Source organism: Epinephelus fuscoguttatus, linkage group LG17 (assembly GCF_011397635.1).
Source record: "Epinephelus fuscoguttatus linkage group LG17, E.fuscoguttatus.final_Chr_v1".
In the NCBI taxonomy this organism is placed as follows: Eukaryota; Metazoa; Chordata; class Actinopteri; order Perciformes; family Serranidae; genus Epinephelus; species Epinephelus fuscoguttatus.
In genome coordinates this window covers 6,188,966-6,212,301 of record NC_064768.1, presented here as the reverse complement: position 1 = coordinate 6,212,301, position 23,336 = coordinate 6,188,966, and the positions used below count along the sequence as shown (strand labels likewise).

The window sequence follows — 23,336 nt, the reverse complement described above, 5'->3', positions numbered from 1 at the left end:
ACAAAAAATTTGGCTTCTGACCTCAAACACCTCCACCTTGTGCCTATGTCATCAGTCACTGAAACAGTGGACTTGTACAATACAACCCTGAGAAACATTCTGGATTTCCATGCACCCATCAAAGTCAGGACAGCAACATTCTCCTGCTCTGCTCCCTGGTATACAAGTGAGCTGCGGAAAATGAAGGCAGCTGGACGTGCCCTTGAGCGCCGATACAAGGCCTCTGGACTTACTGTCCACAAGCTGGCGTATCAGGACCACCAAAAGACTTACTCTAAGTCCCTCAAAGACGCTCGGTCACAGTTCTACTCCAACATCATCCAAAGCAGTCCTGGAAATTCCAAGCAATTGTTCTCCACTATAAGCCACCTCCTTCAACCTCAAAACCCTCCACTTACAGGAATTACACAAGATCACTGTATTAACTTCATGGACTTTTTTACAACCAAAATTGATACTATTCGCTCATCCCTCTCCGTTCCTTCCCCCTTGTATGTTCCAGCTGTCAACCCTCAGACTGTTATCACGTCGCCCCTCTGCTCCTTTCCAGAAATCACTCAACTTGAGGTGCAAGACATCATTAAAGGGATGAAACCCTCCACTTGTGCCCTCGACCCCTTTCCCACTGCCCTGGTGAAAGCACACAGCTCTGCCCTCCGTCCTCTGATTACCACAGTTATAAACCAAACTCTTCAGACTGGCCATATACCATCTGCACCAAAAACAGCCATTATCAAACCACTTCTCAAGAAACCCACCCTTGATCCTCAGGTACTTGCAAACTACAGGCCCATATCCAATTTGCCATTTCTCTCCAAACTTCTAGAGAAAGTAGTTGCCGGCCACCTACAGGATCACCTCCAACACAACATCTTTGAAAAGTTTCAATCTGGCTTCCACTCCGCCCACAGCATGGAAACAGCTTTACTGAGAGTTACAAATGATCTGCTGATGACTGCTGATTCTGGTTCACCATCCCTCCTCATCCTCCTCGACCTATCTGCAGCATTTGATACGGTCGACCATCACATACTGCTCCAGCATCTACATGACTCTGTTGGCCTCAGAGACACAGCATTGAACTGGTTTGAGTCCTACCTCACTGGCAGGTCAGAATACATTGCCATGGGAGGATCAAGGTCTCGCTCACATGCTGTTGGCTGCGGGGTTCCACAAGGATCGGTGCTTGGACCCATCCTGTTTATTCTCTACATGCTCCCCCTCGGTAAAGTCATCAGACGCTTCGGGATATCTTTCCACTGTTACACAGATGACATGCAATTATACATCAAAACGGACACTCATCCACCACCATCAGCAGTATCACCTCTCTCCATGTTCACTGCATGTCTGGAGGAGATAAGGGCGTGGATGAGACATAATTTTCTCCAGCTGAACAGCTCGAAAACTGAAGCCATCCTCATTGGTTCCCCTCATCAGATTCGAAACTCCTCCATAACCTGCATTACTTTCTCTGGCAAGGACATCCCTCTATCATCAACAGTCACTAACCTTGGTGTCAGGTTCGACCCCTAGCTAACCTTTGAGGCCCACATAAATCACCTCTGCAAAATATCATTTCTCCACCTGAGGAATATAGCCAGACTTCGTCCCACACTCACCTTAAGAGAAGCTCGTCCACGCCTTTGTCTCCTCCAGACTCGACTACTGTAACGCACTTCTCAGCGGGATTCCCAGCAAGAGCATACAGAAATTACAACACATTCAAAACAGCACCGCTAGAATCCTGCTGAGTACGTAAATATGAGCACATCACACCCATTCTTCACTCACCACCCATCTCCGCTCGGATCAACTACAAAGTCTCCCTCCTCACATTCCAGTGCATCCATGGCAACGCCCCCCAGTACCTCAAAGAACTCCTCACCCCCCCAGACCTCAGCATGCTCACTCCGCTCCACCAACAACCACAGACTTCTTCCCCCAAGGACTAAGAGCCACACACTGGGAGATCGAGCCTTCTGCTCCTCTGCTCGACTGTGGAACACCCTCCCAGAACACCTGAAGGTTCCACAGTCAATTGATTGTTTTAAAAAGGGCCTTGAAACGTACCTTTTTAAAAAATCTTTTAATCTGTAATTTTTGCTCGTGTTACTTTGATAACTGCTTTTAACTCTTGTTTTAACTTAGTTTTTCTTTTCTTGCTGTTGTAGCCCTTTGAGATTTTTCGTTAAATATAAAGTGCGTTACAAATAAAATTTATTATTATTATTATTGTGGAGTCCTGGGGGACGTGTGCAAAATTGGAAGAAACTTCCTCAAGGTGTTCTTGAGATATCGTGCTCACAAGGATGGGATGTACAGACTGACAACTGGAAAACATAATGCCTCCGGCCGCTGTGGAGGCATAAAATCTAAGGCTGTAAAATACTGCGTTAATTTTGATTAATTAATTACGGAAAAAATAATGTGTTCAAAAATTAACGTTGATTAATCACGTTCCGTGGTGCCCTTTGACCCGGTGTGTCAGTGAAGGCCACACTGGCTTTGCCACATGATGGAGGCAGATGACATGATGTTGCTCAGCCTAGTGAATGGAACATCTACATTTTAAAAGCGCCCAGATTGAACTGTTGATAGGAGTACCGTACTCTGCAGCATCTGTAATAAGGAATTTTTGTACCATTGGACAATTTTAAGCCTGAAATATCACCTCAACGCAAAGAATTTGTCAGCAAACCCGGAGGACCAATCTAAAATGGCCTCTGATGCTAGCGCTAGCAGCCAGCCTCATCAAGCCACACTCAACCATCCGTTACAAAATGGAGCCTATCCCAGCTGACATTGGACAAGAGGCGAGATACACCCTGGACAGGTCGCCAGACTATTGCAGGGCTGACACATAGAGACAGACAACCTACTGTGTTGTTTGTGATTAATTTCGATTAATTAATCACAAAGCATGTAATTATTAATTCTCTTAATCGCCTGACAGCCCTGATAAAAACCTATAGTAACTTCATCTGCAGGTAAATGAAACACAGGACAATAACTAAAACCCATGAAAATGTATTTTTGTTTTCACTTTAGCAGAAGACAGATCAGAAGCTATTTGACTTTGCAAAATTGGCAATGAGAGAGTTTTATCCATCATTCAGACAGGCACACACACTGACAGACACACACACATTCATGGAGGCCATATCAGTTGGTTTTCTGAAGGTTTAATCTGTTCATCAGCTCGAAATGAAGAAGACTTTGACGGTGTTGTTGTAGATTGTGTTGGCCAGCTCCAGCGGGTCTTCTTCCCTCGCTGCTGCCATCACCTCTAGAACTTGTCTGGAAGAGACAAACAGTGAAATCTTAACATCAGCTGTTAACATTTAATGGTTGATGGATGAAAAACACTTTATTTATTTATCCTCTAACTTTCACCCTGACATTACTCACATGATGTGACAGGGCTCGTTCCTGTCCTTCAGACAGTGCCCCGCCTCCCATTTCTTCTTCGTGGGAAAAGTAGTTTTTACAAATCTGGAGCCAGCGTGAGTGTTCTTTATGCCACACCACGGAGCATCTGGGAAGCAGCAGGAAGATATCAAGGTTCAAGGTTCGAAGTTTCTTTATTAGTACCTGAGGGTAAATTTGTTGTGCAGACAGGAACTCAGCAATCCCAATATAAAATCACAGCCACGCAACAGAGATCATGACAGTGAAATCGATCACACAATAGAAAAACAATACAATCATATCAAAATATAGTATATAAACATAGAAAAGTGCTTCAACATCTCCATAGATCCAACTAAAGTTAATATGAACAAGATTGTTCACCTTGTGGCCTTACTATTCAGCATTACAATTGCTGTTGGTACAAAGCTATTTCTGTACCATTTTGTCCTACCCTTAGGGACCACAAAACGACAGCCATAACAAAGGAGCTGGAACTCACCATGCAGAGGATGTGAGTGGTCATTAAGTATAGAGCTGGCTTTACGCTGCAGCTGTGTGCCATAAAGGGCTGACATAGTAGCTGACATTAATGCATGAATAAATGTTTAATAGTTTAATAACCACAGTAACAACAGTACTGTGATGAACCAAACATCTATTTTTTAATTTTATTTTATGTAATAATAAGGCTATAAAACATGTTGAATTCCATCCATCCATTTTCATCCGCTTATCCAGGGCCGGGTGGCAGGAGCAGCAGGGCAAGCAAAGCACCCCAGACGTCCCTCTCCACAGCAATGCTTTCCAGCTCCTGGGGGACCCTGAGGCGTTCCCAAACCAGACGGGTCTGCCCTGGAGCCTCCTACCAGTGGGACGTGCCCGGAACATCTCTAACGGAGCTGCCCAGGAGGTGCCGTGATCAGATGCCTGAACCTGCTCCTCCAAGAATCACCATCTTATTGCAGCAGTGGTTTTTTTGGGTCTCTGTGAACCTGGCAGCTGTGTTGTCAGGGGTTTATAGCCCCTGGTAGGGTCACCCAAGGCAAAATGTCAGGGGAAGGGGCCAGACTAAAGTGCAACACACACTGCTGCTGGTGCGGCGCTGTGGCCGTCAAGTGCCGCCCCCCCAACACACATTGGCAGCGGCGAGCAGCGACAACATCGCCACTAAAGTGTATTTCCCACCCCAGCCCACTAGGTGGCTGTACCTACACTAGTTGCCAACGGTTGCCAACTCCTAGTAACGGAAGAAGAAGAGGAAAAACTTTGAGGCAACAACAACTTGGATTTCACGGGTGAGTTTCTTATCAAAATCGCCTTATCAAAAATTTGAAGCAACCGGAGTTGATACTACGGCAGCCGAGACGTACATAAAAGGCTTTTCTCGCAGCGCCGGCCACGCTGGAAATAGAGCAGTGGGTTGAAGCAGAGCGGCCGGCGCCGGTGTGGGTTTGTTCATAGAATATAATGAAGGCGGGCATTTTGACGTGCGGCATATGGCGGCAGTGTGTGTTGCACTTAAGAGCGACTCAAGGAGACCTTGATGAATGGCGTAATGAACTTTGAGGACCTTGCCCGGTATGGGGACACACACCCCCTTGGAGCCAGACCTGGGAGGGGAGCTCGCCAGCGAGCTTCTGGTGGCCAGGCCTTGGGCCATGGGGCCCAATCTGGCTCAGCCCGAAATCTGGGCTCAGTGCATTATGTGCTGGGTGGCAGGCAGGGGCGGGGCCCCGCGCGTGCTGGCCTCTAGTGTCGCAGACTGTTGAATTCCACAACTGTTATTTAACTTAGACGACGTGTTGAAAAGAATTAAATTCAAGTCTGGAGTATTTTATCTGGAAAATCAGAAACATTTGCCAACATTGTGCTGATGCATATGCTTTACTTTATTCACTTAATGGCGTAATTTTGTCAAAAACCTTGTTCATTATAATAACCTGACTGACACTCACCTGTTTCTATCATGAGTCTTTCAGTAGGGATAGACTTCATGGCTTCAATATTGGCCTCAGTTTTCAAGGAACTGAAAAACAGAAATGACAAGAAACAGTTGAAGTTGCAGCACTGACGAAGCGACCATAAGGAACTTTAATTTTGTGGCAGCCCCTGTCGGATGTCCCGATCCGATATTCAGATCGGTATCGGCCGCCGATATTAGCAAAAAACGGGCATCGGCATCGGATCGGACTGCATGGAAAAATGCCGATCCAAGAACTCCGATCCAGGTTTTCCGGCCAGCCCAGCGCTCCGCGATTCAAGCAGTCCATTCCAGTGATCCACTCCAGCTCTTACTATCAATCCACCAGGCCAGCATGCAGACGGCAGACACAACAATGTCTTGTGGTGTTAATCTATTTTTTATTTATTAGGGGGGCCAAAGCACAAGTGTGTGGAGTCTTGCTGCTATTTTAATTTCAGTGTTAGACATTTTAAAGATTTCTTGTGTTGATTTATTTTCTATTTATTAAGGGGCCAAAGCAGCCAAAGCAAACCAGCTATATTTTTTATTTAATGTTAATGTTCAAGTTTAAAGTTTGTTTATTTAACGCTGTTAACAATAAACAAGTCAGTTTCTCATACCAACTGATGTGGATCATTCTAACTAACCCGATTAAGTAGTTGTTCTTGATAGAATAATATTGCTTGATCAAACCTTTTCTAACATGACTGACAACAAAATAAGTGAATATGTATAATACGCGCTTGGATCGTATTGGTATTGGTATTGGCCAAAACTCAAGGCTGTAATATCGGTATCGGATCGGCAGTGAAAAAGCTGGATTGGGACATCCCTAGTCATAGGGTTTCCAAACTGGTTTTGTTGTCTGTTGGTCTGGAACGGTGGTCTGCAGCTTGGCAGACATCTGAGTGTCACACCATCCAACTCCAGATGACAAAGTCAGCTCACATACTGCGTCACTTTCGAAATGTTGATACGATAAATATGGAACACATGTAAACGTATTGTACAATGCAAACAATTTCCTCAGACAACAGAGCTGCAAGATCTTAATCTGGCTAGCATGTTTGTTTGTTTGTTTGTTTTGGAAGTGAGTGAAAGAGGGTAAACTCATTTTTAAGACCTTTTTTCTTTTTTGTACACAGCTGTTGAGGGAGCGTCTGTTTTTGGCTATATATACTGAGGCAGGATCAACAAAGAAAAAAAAAATATATATATATATATACACACACACACACACACACACACACACACACATCCCAGATCTCGATGAATGAAATATTCCAGATGAAAATCTTTATTGATTACATAGTGTAATTAGTTGAGAACAAAATAATGTAAGAGCAATTCATGGAAACCAAAATCATTAACTCATTTAGGACTGGATTCAGAATCATACCCAAAATCAAAGTGGAAAAATCAGATCACAGGCTGATCCAACTTCTGTGAATTTCCTCAGGACAACTCATAATGTGGCTCAGTAGTGTGTGTGGCCTCCACGTGCCTGTATACATTCCCTACAATGTCTGGGCATGCTCCTGATGAGACGACGGATGGTCTCCTGGGGGATCTTCTCCCAGACCTGGATCAGGGCATCAGTCAGCTCCTGGACAGTCTGTGGTGCAATGTGGTGGCGGTGGATGCTACCATACATGATGTCCCAAAGGTGCTCGATTGGATTCAGGTCTGGGGAGCAGGCTGGCCAGTCAATAGCATCAATGCCTTCATCGTCCACGATGCACTGTCATGCATTAGAATGAACCCAGGGCCCACTGCACCAGCATATGGTCTGACAATGGTCTGAGGATCTCATCCCGGTACCTAACAGCAGTCAGGGTACCTCTGGCTAGCACGCGGAGGTCTGTGTGGCCCTCCAAAGATATGCCTCCCCAGACCATCACTGACTCACCACCAAACCGGTCATACTGGAGGATGTTGCAGGCAGCAGACTGTTCTCCATGGCGTCTCCAGACTCTGTCACGTCTGTTGCATGTGCTCAGTGTGAACCTGCTCTCATCTCTTAAGAGAACAGGGCGCCGGTGGCGAATCTGCCAATTCTGGTCTTCTCTTGCAAATGTCAATCGGGCTGCACGGTGCCAGGATGTGAGCACAGGCCCCACTTGTGGACGTCGGGCCCTCATGCCACCCTCATGGAGTCTGTTTCTGACAGTAAGGGCAGAAACATGCACACCAGTGGCCTGCTGGAGGTCATTTTGGAGGGCTCTGGCAGTGCTCCTTGCAGTGCTCCTTACTGTTCCTCCTTGCACAAAGAAGCAGATAGTGGTCCTGCTGCTGGGTTGTTGCCCTCCTACGGCCACCTCCACCTCTCCTGGTGTACTGGCCTGTCTCCTGGTATCTCCTCCATGCTCTTGACACTGTGCTGGGAGACACAGCAAACCTTCTGGCCACTGTGCGTATGGATGCGCCATCCTGGAGTAGCTGCACTACCTGAGCAACTTCTGTGAGCTGCAGATACCGCCTCATGATACCACTAGTGGTGAGGGCACTGGAAAAATTCAAACTAGCCAAGAATCAACCAAAAAGGACGCAGAGAGGGAAATGGTCTGTGGCCACCACCTGCAAAATCATTCCTAAATAGGGGCTGTCTTGGTAATTGCATCTCCTTTCCTCCTGTTGTCTGTCCAATTTGCACAACAGCAGGTGAAATTGCATCGCAATCAGTATTGCTTCCTAACTGGACAGGTTGATATCCAAGGAGTTTGACTGACTTTGAGTTACACTGTGATGGTTATGTGCTCCCTTTATTTTTTTTTGAGCAGTGTATATATGTATATACACTCACGGGTATAGGCACGGGTAAAAATTAACTACACATGATGGGCACGTGTCCATGTTTCACTCTGTCCTGTACACTAAAGGCAAAAAGCCTGAAAATAATAATAATAATAATAATAATAATAATGATAATTAAAAAAAAAAAAAAAAAGTCTAAATACTAAATCCTCTCACCATCCATTGATTCCAATGTAGAGATCCAGGTCAATGATGGCAGCAGTGTCCTCCACTGTCCCATCAAATGAGTGAACCTGGAAGAAGACATCACAGGTCATTTGCTGGATCATGATTTGATCTCCAACTCAGTGCATTCATTTTTTAGTTAACTCTTTGTAGATGCTTCCACCCTCAGTTTGTTTATCGTGATAATCATTTCAAATGTTAAAGTCCAGATGAAACGGCATTTTAGGCCAACTTTGTTTCAGTATCATGACATATTTCTGAGTGAAACAGGATAAGCAAGCAGGATATAATGTTGGAAAGAATTTAATTTGATCATTAAAAAGTGGCCATGTCATAAAACTGAGGCCCTGATGCTGTTAAGCTGATGGGATAGTAGTATCTGTCAGGCAGAGACGGATGAAGTGCATGTTATACTGGTTGCTTAAGTAGTCCACTGTAAAATGCTTTGTGCATAATTGGGAGCTGTCACAGACAACACTTTCCTCACAGTGAATAAATTCTGGCCAGAGGACTGTAATCATGGTATTTTTGGGAAGGGAAGACACAGCCACATACCATACAATATCCAGCTAGCTAACTAATGACACTTAGCTCTGTGCGGTAAAAGTTGGTTGGATGGTTGGCTGACGTGATATTATTGGTTGAAACTGGTTGGTACTAGCCTATGTAAGTACCCATCATATTTTGTTTTACAAGATGAAAACATGATTGGATTTTGATATAAGAACATATATATATATATATATATACATACATATATATATATATATATATATATATATATACATATATATACCCCCTCCTCCATTACGTCCTCATTACGTCTATGATAGACCTAGGCATTGGCAAGGTAACGTTAGATACACGGCAGAGGAGAGCGAGTGTAACACGCCAGGAGAAGAGTAGAAGAGACGAGGAGAAAAAGACGCTGCTTATTGCTGAACGAAAACTATGGAGTCGGACTCAGAGGCACATAACGTTACCTGTCCTGCACAGTCAAATGCAACCCTGGAGTTCTGAAACTTATCTGGGGTCAGTGATGACTGATGAGTTTTATAATATAAAGTAAATGCTAATGGGGATGTTTCGCGAGTGGTTACATCAGCCGGAGGCCTCCAGGTGGGGAAGACAGACAGGACGCTCAGCTGATCATTGCATTCGGTCCGAATGCAATGATTGGTCGGAATTTTCTTAGAACCATATGAGGACGGTACAATTATGAGTTTTTATCTCTGGTGGAATTCACTTACATTTTAGTTTGCCATCAGCTTATTAATAGTATTTTAACCTAAACCTAACCTAAACGAAAAGCCTAAAACGAAAAGCCTAAAATTTCCAGAAAGGTAAGTGTAAGTGCTTTAATAGGTGCACAGTATGAGTGATCTAAAAGGGTTACAAAGGTATTTTTAATTTAATCTCTACTTTAAAGCATCATTACACAATTAGCCTACATTCACCTTGTAATGAATGCAGATAATTAAGATCCTCCTGCAGGAGCACAACAGTAACACAGTTTTACAGAACAGGTTTTACTACAACAGTGCATCTATTAGAGGTCCAGTGTGTAGGATTTAGGGCAATATATACACCAGAAAAGGAATATGATATAGTAAGAATGTTATCTTTACGCCCCAATCACGCAGAAAGCATTTTGCAGGTTGTAAAACATGAGACGCATTGCACTGCCTTTTTAAAAATTGAATGCCACTAGTGAAAAAAAAACTTTTAAAAAGCCTTTTTATTGTTGCCAGGCGACCACCCCATCACCTCCTTACACTAACCTTCCTGTGTAATCAACCTACCATATTTCACCCCTGGTAATTAGTAGCTCATTACAAAAATGTTCAGGCAGAGGGTACCTCTGGTTGGGGGTAAGAGGCTGTCAGTAAATAGTTTGCTGGGCACAGGGAAACAGAGATCTGAGTGGGTACATGAGATCCTAAAAAAACAGGGTGGATCATGGGGAGTACCACCAGTTGGTCCAGGACCTTCGCCTCCATGAGGGGCAGTCTGACAACCTGCTGTCTATCCTTCTATCCTTGGGCTGTATAGCTCTGGGTATCCAATAACTGCTACCACCAGTTTCTCCTCCATTGTTTACCAACTGTAAATTTGTTGTGACCACCACAGAAGGCCCGCCACTCAAATCATCCAGTAGGACAATGGGAAAAAAGATGACGAAAAAAGAGATGATGTGAGGTGCTTTTCCACTCTGAGTTGAAATTTTTGAAAACGTGTGTCATGGGGGTAACACACTTTGGACAGCCCCCTCATTTGCATTTACATTTCTTACCCTGCCACAAGAAGAAATGTAAATGAAAATCAGGGGGCTGTCCAAAGTGGGTCATGGGGTGAACTTTTTGCCATAGTTTGGTTAATCCATGGGTTTGCTTAGCTAACAGCTCCCTCATTTGCATTTATATCTCTGCATGCCTTTCTGCATGCATGAAGAAATGTAAATGTGAAAAGAATTTAGGAAGGAATGTAAATGTATAAATTGTATTAAATGTCTGAAGGAATGTAAATGTACAAAGAATATGTGAAGAAGTGTAAATGTATAACGAATGAGTGAAGGAATGTAAATGTTAAAATGTATGTAGTAATGTAAATGTACAAAGAATGTGTGAGGGAATATAAATGTACAAAGAAAAGACGCATTTTATCAGTTAATTAATGCCTACATTTATTTTTTATGCATTTTTGGTGCAATTTAATGGAATTTATTATTTATTTATTGACTCATTTATTTATTTATATATTTATTTTTAATTTTGGCAGTTCTGGTCCTCCGTAGTAAAAAAGCAATAACCAGGAAATGGCTGAGTAAAGAGCCTTCAGCAACCTCTGAATGGATGGAAATAGTTAAGAACATTTAGATTATGGAACAACTAACTTTTTCTCCGAGACATGCCCAGTAAAAAAATGAAAAATGCAAAAAATATTGGAAGAATGGAAATCTTATTTGGCTTTGAAGTGACATTTTAATTTATATGTTTATTTTGTTTGGTGAACTTTGTTTTATCCCCCTCAGTACCAAGACATACGGGATGGACAATTTAGCTCATGATTGTGGAAGATTTCTCCCTCGTTGAAAATATCCTAGATTTCCAGGAATCAGGGTCAAGGATCATAAGGACCTTTGTGATCTTAAAGGACGATCATGGACATAAAGGACCCATTATCTGTGATGCTACAATGTAACCTTACTTCTCATTTTCTGTTTCACAAGGTATTAATCATTTCACCATAACCTATGATGTCCCTGCCTGTTGTTATTGGTTTTGTCTGCTTTTTTGTTTTAGTAAAAAACAATAAAAATAAAGCTGAAGAAAAATCAGTTAACAAAGCAAAGTAGCAGTTTGATTCCCTGTTGGTTCAACATGCATTACTTTCTGATATACTTTCCACCAAACATTTAACTTTGAAGCGCAGCATAAAGTGTACATTTTGGAGTAACAGTATATGGTGTAAAATAAATATTCTCACCACTCCGCCAACACATCGGTCTCTATTTCTCTTCATGATGTCTGTCAAACCAGAGACAAAGAACCAGTGAAATGTTTGTGTAAAGAATCCCTCTGATAAACCAGACGAGGTTCTGTGTGTACAAACCTACCGATAAACTCCTGATGGGAGTTTCTGCAGTGGAGGAACATGGGCAGCTTGGTCTCCTCTGCCAGGTCAAACTGCTTCTCAAAGTATCTGTTGCAGTACAGAAAGAGCAAAGACAGCAAAACAGGACAGTGCTGACTGTTATACTATACTGGAATTCCACATTTCTCTCCAACTAGAGCTGAAACAGTTCACTGAGTAATTGAATGGTTGACCAAAGAAATAATAATAGACAACAGCGTCATTTATCAAACAAAAATGCCAAAACCTGACTTCCCCTTACGTCATGATAGCTGTGGCCGTGTAGCCGACTTGCTCGCAGAGAAACCCTCTTTAAACTCCAACTCTAACCCAGCCATAAATTATACAAATATCGAGGCATACCCTACCAGTGAAGGTTTACATCTTACTTATCATGACGAGCCGTTACAAAGTAACCGACCACGGTGGAAAGGGTAAGATTGATGACGAGAAGCAGACTGAAAAAACACCCCACCAGCCCCCGCGAGATGGCGGTGAGTCTGACAAAGAGGAGTCGCTAATTCTCTCAGAGTTACGAGAACTGAGAAAAGAACACAAAGAGGCCTCAGAAGACACCAAACAGAGGCTAGCAAGAGTGGAGGACAACATGAAAGATTTGACTGCTTGATCTGAATAGTTGAAAGGGAAATGCACGGAGATGAAAGGCAGAGTAAGTGCACCAGATGACAGAGGAATGAGCCACCAGTGGGCTCTTGTGCACTTGCTACACAGAGAGGCTAAGCTAGCAGAGAAATTCTCCGACCTAGAAAACAGGGCGAGATGCAAGAACCTGCGGATTTACGGAGTTGCAGAGGGAAATAACAAAAGCGACATGATAGGGTATGTGACTGAACTTCTAAGAAACTCTCTTGAACTTTCAGAGGACTTAACTATACGCATTGAGAGAGCACACAGATCCCTTGCGGACAAACCGAGAGCAGAACAGGCGCCACCAAGATCCACAATAGTCAGATTCGTAGACTATTATACAAAGGATGTCATTTTGCAACAGGCCTGGAAGCAACAGCAGATAACATGAGGGGGACAAAGTACACCGGGCACCTTCTCTCTCTCTCTCTCTCTCATTGTGTCATATGGATTACTGTTAATTTATTATGCTGATCTGTTCTGTACGACATCTATTGCACGTCTGTCCGTCCTGGAAGAGGGATCCCTCCTCAGTTGCTCTTCCTGAGGTTTCTACCATTTTTTTTTCCCGTTAAAGGGTTTTTTTTGGGGAGTTTTTCCTTATCCGCTGTGAGGGTCTCAAGGACAGAGGGATGCCGTATGCTGTAAAGCCCTGTGAGGCAAATTGTGATTTGTGATATTGGGCTTTATAAATAAAATTGATTGATTGATTGATTGATTGACAAAGTGTATTTCGACCAGGATTACAATCCGGACATCCAGAGAAAACACAAGGAGGTGCAACAAGTGATTATACAACTACAGGAGAAAAACATCAGAGCCAAGTCTCCATTTCCGGTGCAGCTCAGGATTTTTCTAGCCTCTGGAGTCGAGGCATTTTAGACACTGACCGAGGCAGCACCCACACTGGAGAAGATAGGAATCCACACAAAGCTGGACTCCAGAGAAAAGCTGAACAGAGAGCCGTTGCAGGGTTACTGGTCAATGGTCAACAAAAGATACAGGGAGCAGAGAGAAATGCCATCTCTACCAGAAGAAGATCTGCGTACTTTCCTCGGCACCTTAGGAAAAGGACTATAGACAGGTTTGAAACAAATATAAATGTAAGACAAAAATGAAAGGCTATTGTTACTACTGAGTAAAGATAGAGTGTATGGGGGTATGTGAATCTATGCCTGTGTGTGCAGGTATTGTATGTTTTGAGCGTGTATGTGCGGGTGTGTGTGTGTGTGATTGTGTATGTGCGTGTGGGTATATGTTCATGTACGTGTATGCATGAGTCCGCATGTGCATATGTGCTAATTGTGCATGTATGTATGTATGTATGTATGTATGTATTAGGGCCCGGCCGATTTAATCGGCCGATTATAGCCATTAGAGAATAATCGGCAATCGGACGCTGATGTTAACACTTATATTTTCATCACTAATAAAATGCAGGGAATATGGTGTTTTACTTAGAAATGATGTCCTTGTGTTACTTTTTGCACTATAATCTACCTCTGTTAAATTGGCAATAATAAGAAGAACTCTAGTACTGTGAACATATATGTGAATGTCTTAATTCATATAGACTTTGCATGATTATTTTATTTCCCAGAGGTTTACTGCCTTTTTGCACATCATATTTTTGATTTATTTTGAGTTCAAGTTGTTCATATGCTGCTTGTTCCACACAATTTCTGATAATAAAAGTATTTGAAAATAGTAAAATGTTCTTCCTTCAATTTATATCTTTGTAACGGGTGTTTGAACTATATTTAAGCCATTAAAAGCAGGTATTTCGGGGGTTTTTAAATTGAAAAACATAAAAATTTAATAGGCCGATATATCGGTTATCGGATTTTTTATTCCATAATATCGGAATCGGCATCGGCCCCAAAAAAATCCATATCGGTCGGTCCCTAGTATGTATGTATAGTTTGGTCTTTTCCTTTAAAGAAGGCAAGCTATGCCATGTTAAATAATTCATATCAAGGCTGGTTTTGTATTATATTGTGCTACTTGATTGAAAAGCAATATAAAAGAAGATCAGAGAGGGTTTCTCTGGGTGCGGGAGGTGAATTCATTATTGTTAGGATTCCCAACGAGGGATTTTAAGCAACCTTACGTAGTTGCAACCACACTGTAGTGGGCTCACCCAGGAGAGAGCTAGTCACATCTCTTCTCCTTTTCACAAGGAGCTGGCACACCATTTGGTTCAAGTGGTCCAGCTGGGTTGTTAGATAGGATGTGTCTTTTTTCTTTTTTTTCTCTCTTCTTTCTTCTGTATTTTTTTTTTTACAAAGTTGAAGTGCATAATAGTGCATCATTTGCTGCACGCAGACTGCACTTTAGCTTTGTTGTTCTGGCTTTGAGGCTGCGCAGCCTTCTGCCTGGGGTACATGACGTTATGATCTGCACCTGCTGATGTAAATGTCCTCCAAGGAAGGGAGGGTGCTGTTGGTTATTTTTTGAGCAGATTTAACTACTCGATGCAGCGCCTTCCTGCCAGCCACAGTGCAGTTCCCATACCAAACAGTGATGGAGGATGTCAGTGTGCTCTCCACCACACAGCTGTAATAGGAGGTCAGAACAACAGGGCTGAGGCCAACCCACTTCAGCCTCCTCAAAAAGTACAGGCATTGGTGGGCCTTCCTTATGATACTGGCTATACTGGTGGCCCACATCAAGTTGTTGGAGATGTGCAGGCCCAGGTATTTGAAGTTGGACACCACCTCCACAGCTGCTCCTCCGATGAAGAGGGGAGGGGGATGTGTCTTCTCCTATTGTCTGCAACCATCTCCTTAGTCTTCCCCACATTGGTGCAGAGACTGCACAAGCTCTTTCACCTCCTGCCTGTACACAGACCCATCGTTGTTGGAGATCAGTCCAGCCACAGCTGTGTCATCTGCAAACATTACAATATGATTGCTTGGGTACCTTGCAGAACAATCTTATGTGAGGAGTGAGTACAGCAGGGGGCTCAGGATACATCCCTGTGGGGAGCCAGTGTTGAGTGTGATTAGAGATGCACCGATCCAGCTTTTTCAGTTTTGATACCGATCCCAATGCTGTGGCTTTGAGTATTAGCCGATACCGATTCGATACCATGGTTGACCTAAAAAGCTATATACCTTTACACGTAGAACAGAAAAGACTAGAGGCATCAGGCATTGATGACTACACAGTTCTTTCATAAGATAAAATAAAACAAGATGAAACAGAATAATGCAATGATAAACTATTTATTTTTAACAAAAATAACCAATTGTGCAACAGCAGTTGAAATAGTGTGAAATACCTCCAGCAGATTCTCTCCTTCACTCCATGAGGTATGACGAAACTCGCGTCGCAATAGATTTAAAGGAAAAGGATCGCCTCAGGTATAGGTTGCATTTTCCAATACCCGATCCATCTATTTTGATGATATCGGGGCCGATATTTGATCCTGATATCGGATTGGTGCATCCCTAAGTGTGATGGTGGAAGAAGAGATGCCATGGATCTTAACAGACTGTGGCCTGTTTGTCAAGAAGTCCAGGACCAAGTTGCAGAGAGAGGATTTTAGTCCAGCAGCAGTTTGTTGTCTAAAGTCTGCAGAATGACTGTGTTGAAAGCAGAACTTAAGTCCAGGTAGAGCAGCCTGAATCCCTGCTCTGCAGGTGGGTGAGAGCTGAGTGAACGACAGCTGACACTGCGTCAGACACAGACCTGTTCTTCCCATAAGCATACTGACGGGGGTCCACGTTGATGTTGATAGTGTTCTTTATGTGGGCCAAAACCAGCCATTCAAAGCATTTCATGACCATTGAAGTGAAGGCCACTGGACGAGCGTCATTCATGATAGAGGTATGATCATATTTTACCATCTGAGGTGTAACAGGTGGTGGTCCACATGTTTTATTTCCTAATCCCTCGAGAATAGAGGATTAGCATACAGTTAACGTACCGTTTTGTACCATTACACTAGGAAAATGCTGGTTCTGGTTCAGCGCCGGAAGCCGTGCCTATAATTCACGCAAGGTATCACTGGGGCTAGGAAAATGGTGGATACAAAGCTCTTTTTTCTTGAGTAAAACATGACATTTATGTTTAAGAGGATTTTTTTTTATAGAAGACAGGTGAAGGTATGTAGCCAAAATGTACCCACTAACAGGGGCCTACATGGTAAACGCAGTTGCTACGTCAAAAAGGGGTGGATATATTAATGCTAACCAATGGCATGGGAGCTTTAATGTCATAAATGTCTTAAGACATCTGAAATGTACATGTTAACAGGGCATTTTCTGCTGTCTTAAGATGCATTTGACGCATTAAGACGTTTACATTTTTACCTATTAAGACAAACAAATTTGACTATAAATATGAAAATCAAAATACGCGTTTAGAGCCCTTCTGCGTTCCAGAGACCTATAAACTGAGCTCGCTGACATACACAACCAGTGACAAGGCATCACAATCAACCAAAGGTACATTTTAAAGGGTTAACAGCTGACTACATGCAACCAATAAGAGCAGTTTTTAATACTCAACAGAGACGAATGAACTTACTTGAGTTGAGTCTCTTTTGGGCAAAATTCTAACCTGTCAAAGTCTGTAAGAAAGAGAAACGACAAGTTACAGTATCAACACTTACCAACAGATAAATTTATTGTTATAAAACACATCCGACTTCCACACTCAGGACACTATTTACAGATTTAACTGTGTTTTATCTTTTTTAATTACTGGACAAATGCACCACTGTCACCAGTACAGACCCAGTCCACACTCTCCGATGGCCACCACCTTTCCTCTGTTTGCCGCTGCCAGCTCCCTCAGCCCTGAGAGGTACTGTGACTCTCCATTCTGCTCAAACTCACTGCAGCGGGTCGGATGGCAGCCGACTGTGCAGTAAAACTCATCTGTCATAAAAAAAAAAAAAAAAAAAAAAAAAAAAAGTCATCTTCTTCAATATAAAGGTGCACAATCTAATGAAGACCTCATAAATTCACTTTTAGGTCTGGCTCTACATTATAATCCCAGAAGGCCCACGGACACTAAAAATCAACCAAACACTATTTGGTTGCACTTTGTTCCATAACATGTGTTTGTCCCTGATATCATTACCTCTGGTCTCAGCTAGTTTCAGAGCCTCCCTGCTGTCTTCAAGGTTTCCTCCTGTGATCATAAACTGAAACAAAACAACAGATTTGTCATGACAAAATTTGAAATGGCTTTTCAGTTCAATAACAAGACAAAAAACTCTATTTATACTATCTATAGAATATGCTTGTGGATGTGTCAAGTTTGTTAAAAAAAAAAAAACCACTTTATTTTCAAGTACATGGACTTTCCAGCGCAGAGCTTCTTTTTGAAGTGCCGTTTTCTGCTATAGAGTGAGAGACTAACAGACAGACAATCACAGCAAACTAGCTCAACGACATGGCAAAAAAAGCAAGTATGATGATGACAATATGTAACTGTGGGACCTCAAACTATTGACTAAGGAGAAGTCTGGACCCTGAGGCTGGACCAGTTGGGAACCACTAGTCTAAAGTGCATTTAGGTTGTCAACACTGCATGTTAAACAGCACATAATCCGGGCACAAGGTAAGGTGCGAGGGGCAAAGGGGTTGTATTCTGTCACTTAATCAATCATAGGTGTGTTCTGGGTGTAACATGAATTCAACCAATCAGAGTGTCATCTCCCACTCCCTTTAAAAGCCAGGGGCCATTTTCACAAACAGTCTGAGAATACTCTAAGAGGGCTCCTAACTTAGCCTAAAATTTTTCAGTAAGGAGTCCTAGCTTAAGAGTGATTTAGGATAGTTCTCAGGGCAACTCTGAGCAAGGAGGGGACAGAAACTTTTATCTTAGTGAGGGGGTATGGTTGACCCTGTTGCTAGTTTTGATGCATTCTTTTAACAGATGTGATTGGTTGTCACAGACATGACCTTTTGTGAGCCTGCAATGTGTGGACACCCAGTAGAAATGAAATGAACTGCTGACTGTGAAAATGTTGTCATTTTTGTGTGATCACTCTGTTGATGGAAGTGCGAGACAGACTCAAGTCATCACTGTTATATTTTTTCCAGTTTTCCAAATATCTTAGTGTTATGATCATTTTATTTCTGGTGGTTTTGGGTTAGGTGGGAAATGTGTGCATATCTTTAATGAGATCGACCAAATATATTATGGGTGCACGGTCTAATCTGTAGCATTTCATTTACTCACCATCATCCAGCGTTTGGAGAATATTTCTCCGACCTCATTTCCACCATTTTCTCCTCTGCTTACAAAACTCTTAAGCCGTTTAAAAGTCCTTAAAAGTCACTTCAGAAATTTTTTTATGGGCTAAGATGATCTGTGAATAACTTGTCTTTACAAGGACCTAGTCTTAACTTCAAGGGGAAATTCTAAGAAAACGTCACAATTCTAAAAAGTTCGTCACTAGGAGCGGCTCTTTGCAATAGGAGCCTTGTGAATATGGCCCCAGGTGTCCCTGCAACTTTTAGCTCCAGAGATAATTAATAAAGTAATGCTGCTCCTCGTGTGTCAACATACATCGTGTCTCCCTTAGTGGAAGGCTGACAGCAGCTCTGCTGTGCTCTCTGCTATGTTCACAATTTACAGAATATCAGCTCTATCATACTTGTACTATAGCTACAACTAGAGTTTAAGTGTGCTTACATTAAAGTGATGGACACTTACCTTTTCCACTCCAGTTATGACAGCTCTGTCAATGATCTGATCAAAGTCATCTGTCAGAAAATCACATCTGTTCTCAGATTAACTGCTCTCAACAACTGGAAAAGCCAAAATTGAATAAGTATCTCACCGTCGTGTTTCTGCTTCCCTCTGTAGAGTCCTCTGAACATGGGATCTGTCAGGTTCACGCCAATATCTGCAGAGTAAGATGAGATAAGATGGGTACTCTGGCTTCCTCCCACCATCCAATGACATGCATGTTATGTTAATTGGTGACTCTAAATTGGACATAGGTGTGTTTGTGAGCGTGAATTGTTGTTGGTCTCTATGTGTTAACCCTGCTATAGTCTGGCGACCTGACAAGACAAGACAAGATAAGATAAGATAGGATAAGAAAAGATAAGATAGGATAACACAAGACAAGACAAGATAGGTGTAAACCAACATGTACACCAACACAAACAAGTCACCAGTATGATTGATAGATACAGTATGGTTGCTCAGAAGAGGATGGAAGTTATGAATACTGCAATATGTCACTTGCGATGGAGACTCCTCCTGCCTCTGATTTGTCTCTGATTCTTGCAAAAGCCATCAGCATCCCTTTTCCACCCATGGGTTTTGTTCTGTTTGTACATCTATTTTTAATGGTTCGAAGCTTTTCAACCAAAATTAAACTGGTTCAGAACCTGAAAAACAGTTGATTCCCTGCTGAAGCCAAAAAATAGCAGGTTTTCCTTGACTGAAGTGCGAACTGTGACAACATCAGCGGGCGTGTCATACAGGTTGGAAAGAGAGATGGGAGTCTTGCACAGAGGGGTGGGCAATATGGCCTTAAGATAATATCACAATATTTCAGGTATTTTTGCGATAACAATATTCTTGACAATATGACAATTTATGAATGTAGAATTGCAACAGAATAAGTGATACAGTTTTACATGTTGCTTTCAAATATTCAGGAAAAACTAAACAAAAATGATGTCACATTTTTTTAGTTTGTAAACAACAACAGTAACTCAGAGTGAGATTCAGATTCTATATGCAATATTGATAGCTCAACTAAATAAAATCTACCACAAACTACACATTTAAACAGCTCCCAAATACAAAAATGCACTCTAGGATCTATAAATATAAATTCAGGTGATTTCCTTCTCTTTTAGCAAAATCCTAAATGACTGGGAGTGGGAGAGACGCTGTGCTGCTGCCATAGGAGCTGCAGAATGAGTTTCCTCTGAGCAGTAAGTCGAAAAAGACTCTGAAGTCCGGGACTGTTCATAAAACATTTAGAATTTCACAGTTTGTTCCACACGGCTGAAGCTGCTCCTCTTTTTGGGAACCACAGCTGAGTATATTTATATAAATTATATAATAATTTCGCTTTCAGCCATGCTTGTTGTTGCCATGGGTAACTGTATGATGTCACATGTAAACAAGTTGAAATATCGCAAGTATCACAATATTAATTTCCAACCCATCTTCCCATTCTTTCCTCATGATATTGGTTAATGTTTTTCTGTTTCCGGTTCTTTTTCAACAAACCGAATTCAGTGTACCAAAAGGTGGACCGACAGGAAAGGGTCTCAGTTTTTTTGTGTTCACACTGTCAGTTCATTTGAACAAGACAGTTCTCTTTCTGGTCGACATATTATAAATTACACCGGTATTAGCGTGAACGAGATGATATGGCACACCCCTACTTGCACGCAAGACCTTGACCTTTGGATACAAACAAGAATCTGTAATAAAAGAGCAAACGATGCAGGTAATGAATGCGATCTGCCATCTTGCTACTTCTGTTTACAATTTTTGTGCATTGTGCGACACCCTCCGTTGATGATGCATCCTTATGGTGTTTTCACACTTGGTCCTTTCAAGCCCTCTAAACGGACTGAGCAGTGACTCAGCATTTTTTGTCCATATGTGAACACTCCAAGAGAACTCAGATCCCGAGGTGGTTTGAGTATGGTTCAGCTTCAAGTCTGTAGTGCAGTTCACTTAACCTAACCTGTGCTTTGTGAACACAAAGTGCTCCAGGTTTGCTTTGTTCTTTGCCACTGTATTTAGCCCTCAGTGGTTCTGAACCTTTTTTCAGTGATGTACCCCCTAACCAGCAAAAAGCATTTTTGGTTGAAAAAAAGATGTAATACACAGTGCTGTGCCATCAGTGTCTGATTAATTCAACCTTGTAACCAGACACTTTCAAATTTCAAACATTTGAAGAAACATTAACATTTAAAACTCAATGTGCATAACATTGCTCATTTGTAGAGGTCTCTATATCACATGCTATTGCAATGCAGTGCTTGAAAAAACAGACAAAACCATGTCTGCCTGTAACACTTGTAAAGACGCAGGATGACAAAAGAAGTTTTGTCAACGGAAGATATTGCACGTCTACATAAGAGGAATGTACAATGCATCAAATGACAACAGTCAACAGCACATGAAACGCTAATGTTTCCCTCCAATTTTAAATTAATCTGAAAGCAAGGGGCTTCATAACCGCACTGCAGTGTTGCATTAAAGTAAAAACAAAACTATATCAGTATATAGGCTATTATATATAGGCTATAGTGTGAACCAGAAGAGGACTGAGGTCCCTTTAGAGCTGAAGTCGACCAGAAAGAGAACTGTCTTGTTTTTCAAATGAACTGACAGTGTGAACACAAAAAAACTGAGACCCTTTCCTGTCGGTCCACCTTTTGGTACACTGAATTCGGTTTGTTGAAAAAGAACCGGAAACAGAAAAACATTAACCAATATCATGAGGAAAGAATGGGAAGATGGGTTGGAAATACAAATAACAAAGAATATGAACAGATGTTCATTGAAATTCACAAAACTACCGATCCCTTATTTTGGAGAGAATTCCCTTAGAAAATAAATCTGAGATACTTCTTGACCCCAGGCATTATCTCAAAATATAAGAAATCAAGCTCTCAATGCTGGAGGAGCTGTGGAGAAAAGCATGCTAACAATTTACATATTTTCTACTTGTGTAAAGTATTAAATACATATTGGTTAAAAGTGTTTGCGTTGATGAAGGACATTATTAAAAGCAGAGCATATCATTTTGGGAAAACCTCCAGCTACTCTCAGTAGAAGAAGAAGAAAAATACCTATTCAGAAGCTTGAGAATCACAGCACTGAAACAGATAACGAAAGGGTGGAAAAAACTAACCCTCAGATTTGATCAAATGGAAAAGTACGTTTCAAGAAGTAGAGTTCATGGAGAAAGTGACTCACAAAATAAGGAATAGGGAAAAAATGTTTTTTTAAAATAGAAAAGAAACTGGAAGCATTTAAGAAGTATTTAACCAGAATCTTGTGGTCCTCCAGTCGAGGTTAGTGCTTCAGATTACCGTGGAGTGTAAAACCGACAGGGTTGAGAGTTTCCCACAAAGGCAAAATCAAATACTTTGCCACTATCACTTTCATGACTCTGTCTGGATTCTTCACCTCAATGCTAACACAGCACTTACTGCTGATAGCAGTAAGTTAGTGGCTGTGCTGCAGTGCAGGCTCTCATCGGGAGTTGTATACTGTTATAAACCAAAACCAAACCGCCTCACATTTTCCTGCACAGCTGCAAACCTCTGTGACTACTGTGCTGTCAGTGTCAGCAGGGCTAACTCAAACTAGCTTCCATGCTAACTGAAACATGCAGGCTTGTTTGTTCACAACAAAAAGCAGCACGCAGTAGCACTTAAAGCCTTAAACCTTCTCTTTATGCTTTAAAAAAATCTATCCATTACACACAAAAGTCTTACCGATGAATCTGTGTTGAGCCATGGTTGTCATACTTCTAAAGAGCGTCACATATGCAGCTCTCACCAGTCCCATAATGCTACAGTACCGTAATTACAGAAGAATTAATACGCCACATTAGTGGATAGCTGTCACTGTGGCTATTTTCCTGTCTTATCTATATGCTTTAGAGTAGCGACATCGTGGAGAGTATTTGCTTTAAGTTAGTTATTAGTTGCGATTAAATGCTGACCAAAAAAAGCGACGAAAAAGG

General features: G+C 42.0%; 1 protein-coding gene across 1 annotated transcript; it reads right to left on the bottom strand.

Annotated features, from left to right (window-relative positions):
- Positions 1–3,014: 3,014 nt before the first annotated feature.
- Positions 3,015–23,183, bottom strand: tatdn1 (TatD DNase domain containing 1). The gene is made up of 12 exons (XM_049601625.1): positions 23,086–23,183; positions 19,440–19,505; positions 19,313–19,362; positions 17,729–17,792; positions 17,380–17,523; positions 17,171–17,213; positions 11,973–12,058; positions 11,843–11,883; positions 8,348–8,424; positions 5,370–5,440; positions 3,412–3,538; positions 3,015–3,300 (listed from the first exon to the last, which is right to left on the bottom strand). Exons 1-12 carry the CDS (start codon positions 23,156–23,158, stop codon positions 3,198–3,200), a joined length of 945 nt encoding a protein of 314 aa, XP_049457582.1. The 5' UTR covers positions 23,159–23,183; the 3' UTR covers positions 3,015–3,197.
- Positions 23,184–23,336: the final 153 nt, after the last annotated feature.